The following is an 11,066-nucleotide window of genomic DNA, read 5'->3' as shown; positions in this document are numbered from 1 at the left end:
CAATTATTTCTCTAGTTGTTGGGAATTACTATCAAAGATTTACTAAGGGGTTCAAGAATCTGATCCACATATTCAACTTTCTTCCTCTGCAAAAATATCTTGATACCCTCGTCACCAAAAGAAGAGGAGATAACTAAAGAGACAAATTAAGGAAATTTATTAATCCCATTTAGGTGTGGAGTTAATTGGACTTTTCAAGTCGCTTGGTACCCTCCACAGCAGCATCAGATGCTTCAAACTGCATCATCAGATGCTTCTTGTCTCGTTTCTTGCACTTATCCTTTGCCTATATTTTCATTTGATCATAGCATTATCACCTCCAGAATTTTTTTTGAAGAGCACAAGAACAACTCAGTATACAAAAATCACTGTACAAGAATATGTGGAGCTCAGCATGTTTGGAAGGAGGAGAAATTGTAATGCCTTTGACATGATTTTTGTACTAGGGACCCTAAGTGGCAGGTTCTTAGGCCTTGCCTTATAAGAGGTGGTCTTGGATCTATTCAAAATTTGAATAGATAGACTAGTTTTGTTATAAAAATATATATAACACAACGAATTTAATCCGAGCTGTACATTCCGACATGGACAAATCAAGGACAAATCATAGAGTACCCCCAATCCAACCTCCAACATCATCCTCTAATGGGCAAATCATAGAATTTGTTAGTTTCCTCCAACACCTCAAACTATAGTAATGAATTTGCATGACTTTTAAACGTTCAACGTATCTGTGCAAAGACTGAGATGAATTCGAGGATGGAGGCATTTTCCAGTTACAATATATAATGCACAGTCACAAGAAAACAATGAAACCAATGCTAATCGTGCAATTCCTCACGGGATACATCCATTTTGCATTTCTCTAAATGTAAATAAACAAAAAGTTGCATTCGACTAAATATAAGTAAGTTATGCAAAAATAATCAGTTAGCACAACATAAAAACCTATATAAGAGGAAAAATCAAATTTCTTAACAGGCTCATTGGAATCAATGTAAAGCTTTCGGAGGCACAAAACGAAACAGTAAAATGAGAATAAAATTACTTCAAAGTTTTTCTGTAAACCCATTTTTTTCCCCTGTTCTTTTTTGTCTTCAGATTCTTTTCCCTTTAACTGACTCATGCCAGACATAAACTTGGCATCAACAAATGCATTTCAACAGTCTCTCACACAATTGATAGGATCACAAGCACATCTCTACGTCCGGACTAAGTCACATGACTCGCGTGGGAGTGCAACATTGTGCGAGTGAGAGTGCGAGTTGAAACGTCTTTGAATAACCTGTCACACAAAATTGGCGAAAACGAGAATTGAGAGCAGAAGCACGGGACATTTTAGTGTGATAGCTAAATTTTCCCGGGTGAAAAAATGGAACAATGATTAACCACAAATGATTAACAATAATCCGCAGTTAAGATTGCCACCTGCACAACTTAGATCTAATAATCACTTATATACGGAAAAAGGAAAAGTAAGTAAATGTACCAATGGATGAGATATCCTCGTCACAGAAAAGAAACGGATTCAGGAATCTGATCCACATATTTTACTATCTGAGTACGTTCTAATACACAAACATATTGATTCACGTTTCAGACCCTCGCCATTTCACTTTCTGCGAACATTCTTATGTAGCCCTTCCGTCCCATTTTGGTAGGCCCCTACGAAAAGACGTGCAATTTTCAGATAAAAAACTAAAATACTTCCATAAATGATTTTTTGAGTTTCTTATCACCAAATTAAAAATGTCGATTAGTTTTTCAATTTGGTATGAAGGAAATCAAAAAATTACGAACGGAAGCAGTTTATTTTTTGATCTGACATTGCACGTGTTACGTAGGAGACTATCAAAATGGAATGGAAGGAGTACATATGTAGTGTTCCATTAACACAAACCATGTATTGCAAATGTTTTCTTTCACAAAGGGAGAGGAGATATAAAGAGACAAACTAACGAAATCTATTTATTACATTTAGGTGTGGGATTACTTGGACTTTTCAAGTCGCTTCTTGGTATCCTCCGCAGCATCAGCTGCTTCAACCTGCATCTTTGCAGTCCGGAGATCAGCTTCACTTGATTCCTTCTCGTTTCTTGCACTCATCTTCTTTGCCTATATTTTCATTTGATCATATCATTATCATCACCAGAAATTTTATTCAAGAGCACAAGAGTAGCCTTTTCATTTGATCATATCATTATCATACCAAAAAATTTATTCAAGAGCATAAGAGTAGCCTAAACGCACAGCAACTAGATACACAGAAATCGTGACCGAAACTATTTATTTGTTCGGCTCGTCGAATTCACCATCCATGCCAAAAATGAGATTTAATCGAACATCAGCACCATCGACAGAACACAATTTGCTTGAAGTGTATACTTAAAAATTAAATCGTAGCTGTAAATTTTTATCAAGAAATACATGATTAGTTGATCATGTAGGTTTCAAAGTCCAAACAATCTTATTTTTTGGCATAAACGACAAAAAAAGGAGTCAAATAACTAAAAATGGACATTTCTGACCACACTCAATAGGCCTGGGACAAAACTCGTGAAGCGCACAACGCCCAGAGGCTCAGCTCCGTAATGTATTTGTAATGCTAAATTAGCGCAATTCTATGATTTTTGTGCTCAATTTGGCATTAGCAAAACCCAATTTTATACATCATCTTTAGAAATAAGAGAGGAAACACTAAGCTAGCTGTGAGAACAGATTCTAAATTATAACTTTAGATTATAAGTCTCAATTTTTTGTAGAAGCAGATAATCTTGTTTATTATAGCTATAAACTATTACAGTGTTCTAAAAGTCACTCGCCTAGGCTAATTAGCCCCCATCCAGGCGCTAGGCGGTGGTCCAACGCCTAGCCTAGTTTAGGCAGCCGACTAGTCGGGTGCCTAGGCGCCCTTTCCGCCCAACTAGCGCTTAGAGATTTTTAGAACATTAAACTATTATTGAACTGCAATAAAAGCTCATAATGTTCCAAAAAGGTGGAAATCAATATTCAAAATACTATCTAAAATCGATTCAAAAGCACCTCAAATTTTTTAACAAATACTCGAAAAAGCTTTTTTAATCCTAAAATCTCAAAACTTACTCTCGAAAAAGCTTTTTAAGGTGAGACAAAATAATACAAAATATGGGAGATGCTCAACAAAGGCTGCAATATCCCCAGCATATATATCACCACCCTCCACAGTTTAAAACAAAAGTCTTCACCGGTCTATCACATTCCATGTGTAACCAAAATTCTTTTCTAAAGCGAACAATGCTACAAACACAACTTCAGGCACAATCGTGTCCGAAACCGTTAGATGTACATGTACATGTACATACATGAATGCACGCACCTTTAAAGATGTGTTCCTAGACTTTTTGTTCTAAAGCACATGATGCCTCGAAACCGCTCATCAACAACCGCACATTGGTGTGAAACTCATATGCACTTATACGATCTGCGGTCATAAACTTAAGTTGCAAGCTCTTCCGACTGATCGTGTAAGAGACCCGGGAAAAAAATGACAACGTGACTCAACATTGAAACCCACCTAAAATAGGTTAGGATGCAAACAAGCCAAATGCTGTTAGGCTCGGGTTCAAATCATTTATTAAATGAGTCTCAAATTGAGGTACACGTTTTGCTCAATTAGTAGACAAATTAAACTTGAACGAGCTTTTAACGAATTGAGCTTCAAACAGTTCACAAATGACTAGATTCATTTGCAGCATAGGCACACTAATCCATGCGTTCTTTCATAATACTAATAAGGATATAGAAGGCAAAAGAGTTTACCTGACCAACAACAAGGGCCTTAAAATTGCCAAAACCCTCCTGCAATGAAGCCGCGAAAGAGGCGAAGCCTCTCGTCACCGGAGACACCGCCGACTGTTCTGGCCGTCCTCTATCGGCAGCGACAGCGGCGGAGGACTCGGCCGCGGTGGACGGCGGTGTTGACGATCGGCTCTGGTCCATCGGTGAAAAGCCCTGTTGTAGATGTGAAACCCACAGAGCTTTGAATTTCTTGAAGAAAACTGTGTAGCGTGTGTGTCGGCACGATGAGGTTTTATGGAGATTTTGCTACACGTGGCGGGGACGCCGTTACACAAGAGACAAGAGACGAGAAGGAAGAGGAAAGAAAAGAATGATGTGGAAAGGGCGAGAGGTGGCACGTGGAGTGTGACGTAATGGAAGTGTGTTTGACTTGTCCCAGGGCAGAGAATGGGATTTCTATTACTCCAATCCTTTTCGTGTTTTTCGTGCACGGGCGCAAAATTTGTACTCGACGTGGTCAAAGTGACGTGTGCGAGGCATTGGAGGGCGAGTGCAGTGAAGGAAGCCCTCGTCGGAGAAGCAAATACCTCGTCAGACGGCGGCGGCGGATGGCGACGATGAGGCTCGACGGCGTGAGGGAACAGACAACGATGACAGGCATGAGGGAGGTAGAGAACTGAGGTGAGGGTTGAGATTGAAGAGAACAATGACGTTACTTGTTATTTTCTTTAACATGGAGAGAGAGAACGACATTAGTGGGAGAGGAGACGGGGTATTTTAAGTTTTAATATTAGCCCTTGGTTTTAATAATTGAGATAAAGTGTCAATTTTTGTGTAGGAGGATCAAGCCCCATTTATTAGTTATAAGATGAGATTGTATATATATACAGAGTCACATTTTATTTTACGATCACGATCGAAAAATAATAAATAACTTAAAACTTTAGGATTTTTTTTCCCACACACACACACACATATATATATATAAAAGCTTTATCAACTTTTTTTTCTCTTCTCAAGGCACTTGCCGATGCTACAGAATTTTTTCTAATACTCTATTAGTGACATAATTGGAAGAAATGGAGGACCCCAGCCCCGCTTGCACTCTTATGTTCGCCTCTACGTGGGAGCAATCTTTCCTTGTGTAGCAATATATATACTGTTTCTTTACTTTCTAGCAAGGTTGTGAATACCATTCTGTACCAGCTAGTATCGGTCGATACGTACCTTTACTTTCTAGCAAGGTTGTGAATACCATTCCGTACCAGCCAATATTGGTCGATACGTACCGTTTTTATTTTCTATGGTATATACGTGGCAACTCTTCAGCTTTCCATGGGCCCATTATTTTTTATGGGCTGGGCTATTTTAGTGATTGGACATTTCAGGTCCATTCATTTCAATTGTTTTCTCAAAGGGGAAAAATAGAACCCAGACCTTTGAAAAGGAGCCCACATAACCAATCAAAGTAGTAATTCAGACGAAACATCATGGGCTTTTTCGTCATTCAAGTTTCCTATCCGATTGCTCCCCTATATAAGATCGAGGCTACGAAAATTAGGGTATAAAAGCCCCAATCTCTCTCCCTCTAATTCTCGCTCTGTCCACCTGAACCAGTGGAGAGTCAAAAACGGAGCCAGTACCTCTCTCTCTCTCTCTCTCTCTCTCTCTCTCTCTCTCTCTCAATTTTAACATCCTCACCTGAATCATCACTCCTTGTAACCTATACACACACATCCATATCTACAGCTGCTTGAGAATTTATATGATTTGCAGTTTTTGTTGCAATCATTTTATTTTATTTGCTGTTGAGAATTTTATTTGGGTTTGGAGTTTTGAAATTGTTCGATTTTTGACAGATTTTGATTTAGAAAGGGAGAGAGAATGGCAACGTTTGAGCTGTATCGTAGGTCCACCATAGGCATGTGCTTGACCGAAACACTGGACGAGATGGTTTCGAACGGGACTCTCAGTCCCGAGATCGCTATTCAAGTCCTCGTTCAGTTCGATAAGGTAAAATCCAGAGCTGTTTCCTTGCATTACGTGAGATCTTGATGAATACAATTGATTGTTTTCTGATCTTTTTCTGTGTTTTTTTTTTGTGGTGTTTTGTTGGGTTTCAGTCGATGACTGAAGCTTTGGAAACCCAAGTTAAGAACAAGGTGTCCATTAAGGTAAATGGTTCTTCTGTTTCGTTTCAACTCTGTTATTGTATTAGTTGGTTTATGGATCGGTAACCGTGAAGGGATGGGAGTGGTTTTTTTTTTTTTTGGGTCAGGCGATAGGATGTTAGTACTAGTTATATTACTAAGAGGTGTGCATAGGAGTCGAACCCTAGACCTCACACTCCAAAGGAGCGCTACACAACCATTGGGCCAAACCCGAAGGCTTAGAATTGAATGACTTGAGAATTGAATGTTAGGGGAGAGTTTAGAAGATAGTGGGTATTTTAGTAGTATAAAATATGGTCAATAGTTGTGTGCATTTCACTTGTTGCCAAAAAGGGCAAACTGAAATGTACACCGGAACTAGGTGTTTGTAGTTTTAGTTTGTCTTCGAGTGATTGTGTAATATTGTACAGCTTCCGGGTTAAGGAGTAGTCGTTTGGCAGTAATTCTCATGCAATTGAATAAATGATTGACCTTTTGGGTACCATATCCTGGAGTAGTAACATCTTGTTGCTCCCGTATTTTGTATACAATAAGTATCCATCAAACCTAGCCTTCTTAATAATTTTGGAAGACGCATGTCATTTCACTAAAACTAGTAGCATGCTTGCACCATGTGCCCATAATACCAAAGCATAAGATATGGATGTGGATCGCGGGATTTGAGTATTTTTTTTATCTTGATGTTTTCGGTCTTTGAAAGGGATTGAAGCCTTGTTGACTTAGAAACGCACGTATTTTCTATTGAGATGATAAATTATAAATGGTACTTGTTCTTCTCAATTCATGGTGGCAATATATCAAATGAACTTATGGTTTAACATGTTTCTTGTGATTTGGTTTTCAAATTTATAGTATACCTCGGCTCCTAAGACATGTTTGTTTGGATTTATTCATAATAATATACCTCTGCTTCAAAGATGAATATGGGCGATTAGATGTAATGTGAATAGAAGTGTGGTTGTGTATACTTTATTGTTTGACTTGGTGAATCAGCTGCATTGCTCTTGATCACCGATATGAGGGGAAGGATGAAAGTTGACGTGGTAGAGTCAAGGGTTAAGGCTCAACCAAGCGCCACTGTAAAAGTTTTTCAGTATGTCTAAGTTGGTGAAGTTGCATCAGTTTGTATACGGGGACAAGAATGTGGCACTGTCAGTACAAATGGTGTTGGGATATTTAGGTTACAAAAAATGCACAGTAGGAGATTTGTGTCTTCTAGGACAGCAAACAGAGGCCTTGTGGTCCGGGACGGAGCCAGGATTTCACCCTAGCAGTGGTGAAATGTGAAGGATTGGAGGAAGGGTGCTTGACAGTGGTGCCGAGTGGCCGATCTGGCCGTTCATCTCGGCATGGATGACTCGGATCTAATTTGAGTACATAAATGGCCGGATTGGCCGCTCAACACCGTTGCCAAGCACTCCCGGTTGGCAAGATCCCTGGGTCTGCAAAATGTATACTAAAAAAAATAAAAAAGATGCATTGCAATATGACTAGTCATCGACTCTTGGAAAAATTAAAGTAACATAATAAAAACTATAGTAAATGATGTTTGTCGGTTGCACATGGAGTACGAAAAAGACTAATACAGTATAGTTTTAGAATACTATTTTGGGTCTCCTTTCTTCAAAAAAAAAATAGAGGATTTAAGACTACTATATAGCAAAAAATAAGGAAAAAGATCTAGTTGTGGCAAGTATATATAAGTTGGGGATAACTTTTTTTCTTTACATATAATAATTTCATTTTCTAAAATTCTTGCCGTGGCGGCCGTCCCTACTAGACCCCCCTGGCTCCATCCTTGCTTGTGGTATTCCCATCTCTGGATCAGCCAGACAATTTGCATGACTTGAAGTTGTGGGTGCAGGGGCAGTCCTCAGCTAACCTTATCTTTAGTTGATAAACTACCCAAGGATGCCTGTAAGTCTGCATTGCAATATTTGGTTCACACTTAACTCCATGCTCTTTGCAAAGTTGAATTGCGTTAGCAAGCCTTAAGCTCAACATCCATAGGTATTGTCAATTCTGTTTGCAAATTTCCTAAAGGTGGCCTTTCTGGAGATGTGTAGCGGGACGTGCGAAGACATGCAAATAAGGGCGCACTTACAGGAGGTGTGATTTGGGGCCCAACTATGCAAAGTCGGGATTTACAATTCTTAAATAGAGTAGCTTATTAGGTGCCTCTGAAGAGGCGCCAAGTTCATTGCTTTCTTTTCTTTTGTTCTTTCTTTGTTGTTTGTCCTGTTGGATGTCATTCCGGCTCCGATTCCGTGTGATGGTATCCTAACTTTGCTAGTCAACTAGATCTCGAAGACGACCTTTGATTTCCCTAGAATGGTAGAAAATGCTGGAATAGCATTGTGATGTCGGTAGCCGATGACTCAGATGTCCTTGGGTTTGACAGTTAGATCACCAAGTACCTCAAAAGCTCAAGCCGTTTGGAAGTTGGCGGAATAGTGTGTATTAAGATATCCAACACTCTTCCTCCTATGCAATTCCATCTTGCACTTGAGATGCAAACATTAGACAACTATCCCTTTGATTTAGAGTCTGTTCCAAATGGGGCGAAATTCAAGTGTGGGTCCCGGCCCTCACTATATTTTGGAGAAGTATCCTAATCTGCTTATCTAGTTGTACTGTATGATGGAAAATTTATAGTGCCCGCATAAATCATGCTGAATTCCTATAATGTTCACTGGGTTTTGTTGAGTGTTGAGTGTGAGAATTGTCACGCTCTTTACATTTGTCTAAATCCACTCATTTTTGTTTATCGCGCTTGACATGACCATCACAGGCATATCTATATTGAAGCAATATTTTTATGAATTAAAAATGAAAAAATTATTAGAAAATTTCCACAACTACAATATTTTTAGTTGTTACGTGTCAAAGAAGCCTATGGTACCAATTTTTGTGTAACCAAAACGAAATGGTTCATAACTGACGGTGAATATTTTCATGATAGCCAAAATAATTAGTAACATTTTGGTGTGTACCTTCTACACTCAGTTGGAACTGACTTTAATAAGACATAGTTGTAACGGACACCATAAAAATTGCATAACACATACAATTATAGGACTCGTAACTAACTATAAATATGCATAACTTTACTTTACTATGGTACACACCTATTCGTAACCACACAAATATGTGTAACATAAACAAAAAAATATGTAAGAAACCAAAAAATTACGTAAATTGCTACGGTCCAAGCCAAGTGCACCATAGCTTTCTCCTTTATGTGCCCCCTGGTTCCACCATTCTTTATTTAATAGTATATAGTTTCTCATCAAATTGACTAAGTGTCAGCCCATATGTTTGAATTGGTGTCGCCTAATCTTGTTTAAATTTCCGTCACATAAGCTCTCTCCATTGCATCCCTTACGTTGCTTCACCTCTCCCCCCCCCCACCCACCCACCCACCCACCCACCCTTCTTATATTAATTTCATTCAAGAAACAAACCACATAAGCTCTCTCCATTGCAGCAGTCCCTTACGTTGCTTCACCTCTCTCCCCCCACCCACCCTTCTTATATTAATTTCATTCAAGAAACAAACCAAAAGACGGATCAAAGGAAAATCCAAAAACAACCCCACAAAAACCAGGAAAATACCAACCAAACTACCTAGACACATGACCAAGCAGAGGCCCTCGTATAAGAAAACACAAAAAACAGGTCAAAACACACAAACCAGCCTCAATTTTAACTACCCAGAACACCACTTGACCAAACCCCCAGCCTGCGTTAGGGACCTCTTCTGAGCAATTAAGCAAGCTCTATTACCCCTCTCCATCTTCAAATAGCCTCCTGAGAGTCAAGCCCCTCCCTTGAAAATTCTGAGATTGCAATCACTTCAGAGATGATATACAGCTGCAGAGAAAGATATCAACACAAGGGTCTTGATGGACATGCCTTTGCTGTGATGAACTGCCCAATTCATCCATTATTAACTTTCATAGGAGGTCAAGTCACACCACACTTCTTCAAAAGATGTTTCCACCAAACAGAAGAGGAACTACATCCTGATATTCAAGTAGGAAAAGTTACCCAGGCATCACTACTACAGAAGCACATCCCAATCATATTCCTTCCATCCCAACTAAAAAACAAGAAAGAAAAGAGAACCAAATATATGGTGGGATATACCAATTAAACAAATACAAGACTCCTGAAGTGATTTTACAACTCGTATAACCCTGAATAATAGACAAACATAATAACCCAATTACTTAGTGTTTTCAGTTAACTCATCTGGTCCTCTGGATACAGAGGCTTGCCTATAGAGCTGGCTATGTAGGATAAGCCTTGCGCAGTCCAGAATTCAAGAGGCACGTTGTGGAAATGCACCCAAGGAGGGATAGAGAGAACCTGCTCTTCATGTGATTGTGCCATTTCTTCAACCCAACAGTTTGCTGCGAAGTGCCAAGGACCTGCTTCAAGAAGCTTACCCATCCCCCTGTCATAAACCCTGGTCGTTGGCCATAACATCTTCCAACCCAAGCTGTCCCCAAATCTCATAGAAATGTTGCTTTTCTGTGGTTCCTTCCACCAAATATGTCCAGTGTCTCATGGTTTGCCTTTTTATGTTATGTCCTGCTTCTCTTTTCTTTTCATTTTGTACCCTTACATGGATGTAAGCCTTTAGGTAAAGCAGTCCTTTTTATTAATAACTTTTCTTTTGTTTGTTGTAGGGTCATCTGCACACCTACAGATTCTGCGACAACGTTTGGACCTTCATCTTAACAGATGCAGTGTTTAAGAGCGAGGACAACCAAGAGAACGTCAGTCGAGTTAAGATTGTGGCATGCGACTCAAAACTGCTCACACAATGAGATTCTTCTCCCCGCAGTAAAAAGAAAGTGCCTAAAGGATTCAGTTTTTATATGGTGTTGCAAAAGGAGATGGATATTTAAAGTGAGAAAAACTGGGGTTTGGTCTAATCAAGCTGCAATTTCAGGCAGTTAAAAGAAGAGTGAACACAATCTGTAGAAACCATCGAAACCTTTTAACTTTTGTATTATACTGGAGATATTACTTGATCATTTAACAAGCATATTGTATGATTTTGTGTGAGTATGTGGTTTCATTATTGTTCTTGCCTCTCCATTGTAGCTT

The 11,066-nt window shown here is 39.2% G+C and overlaps 2 protein-coding genes and 1 long non-coding RNA gene across 4 annotated transcripts; 2 read left to right on the top strand and 1 right to left on the bottom strand.

Moving 5' to 3' along the window:
• Nucleotides 1-11: 11 nt before the first annotated feature.
• Nucleotides 12-2,117, top strand: LOC131331988 (uncharacterized). Its single transcript, XR_009201570.1, has 2 exons — nt 12-173; nt 1,982-2,117. It is a non-coding gene; the product is annotated as an uncharacterized LOC131331988 (long non-coding RNA).
• On the bottom strand, nt 1,510-4,546 carry LOC131331985 (uncharacterized). The gene is made up of 2 exons (XM_058365996.1): nt 3,799-4,546; nt 1,510-2,115 (listed from the first exon to the last, which is right to left on the bottom strand). The coding sequence occupies exons 1-2, from the start codon at nt 3,976-3,978 to the stop codon at nt 1,990-1,992; spliced, it is 306 nt and encodes a 101-aa protein (XP_058221979.1). The 5' UTR covers nt 3,979-4,546; the 3' UTR covers nt 1,510-1,989.
• A 752-nt stretch (nt 4,547-5,298) lies between these two features.
• LOC131331984 (transcription initiation factor IIA subunit 2) lies at nt 5,299-11,037 on the top strand. Of its 2 annotated transcripts, XM_058365995.1 has the most exons (4): nt 5,299-5,416; nt 5,637-5,790; nt 5,901-5,951; nt 10,643-11,037. In XM_058365995.1, the coding sequence occupies exons 2-4, from the start codon at nt 5,662-5,664 to the stop codon at nt 10,781-10,783; spliced, it is 321 nt and encodes a 106-aa protein (XP_058221978.1). In that variant the 5' UTR covers nt 5,299-5,416; nt 5,637-5,661; the 3' UTR covers nt 10,784-11,037. The 2 variants fall into 2 exon arrangements, with proteins under 2 accessions (XP_058221978.1, XP_058221977.1); XM_058365994.1 differs by having other exon boundaries at nt 5,349-5,790.
• Nucleotides 11,038-11,066: the final 29 nt, after the last annotated feature.

This window comes from Rhododendron vialii, chromosome 7a (genome assembly GCF_030253575.1).
Source record: "Rhododendron vialii isolate Sample 1 chromosome 7a, ASM3025357v1".
NCBI lineage: Eukaryota > Viridiplantae > Streptophyta > Magnoliopsida > Ericales > Ericaceae > Rhododendron > Rhododendron vialii.
This window is presented reverse-complemented; position numbering and strand designations above follow the sequence as displayed.

Coding starts and splice junctions, on each gene's coding strand:
- LOC131331985 (XM_058365996.1), bottom strand. CDS start 3,978: ATGGACCAGAGCCGATCGTCAACACCGCCGTCCACCGCGGCCGAGTCC. Junction 2,116..3,798: donor AGGCCCTTGTTGTTGGTCAG/GTAAACTCTTTT, acceptor ATGAAAATATAG/GCAAAGAAGATGAGTGCAAG.
- LOC131331984 (XM_058365995.1), top strand. CDS start 5,662: ATGGCAACGTTTGAGCTGTATCGTAGGTCCACCATAGGCATGTGCTTG. Junction 5,791..5,900: donor TCCTCGTTCAGTTCGATAAG/GTAAAATCCAGA, acceptor GTTGGGTTTCAG/TCGATGACTGAAGCTTTGGA. Junction 5,952..10,642: donor AGAACAAGGTGTCCATTAAG/GTAAATGGTTCT, acceptor TGTTTGTTGTAG/GGTCATCTGCACACCTACAG.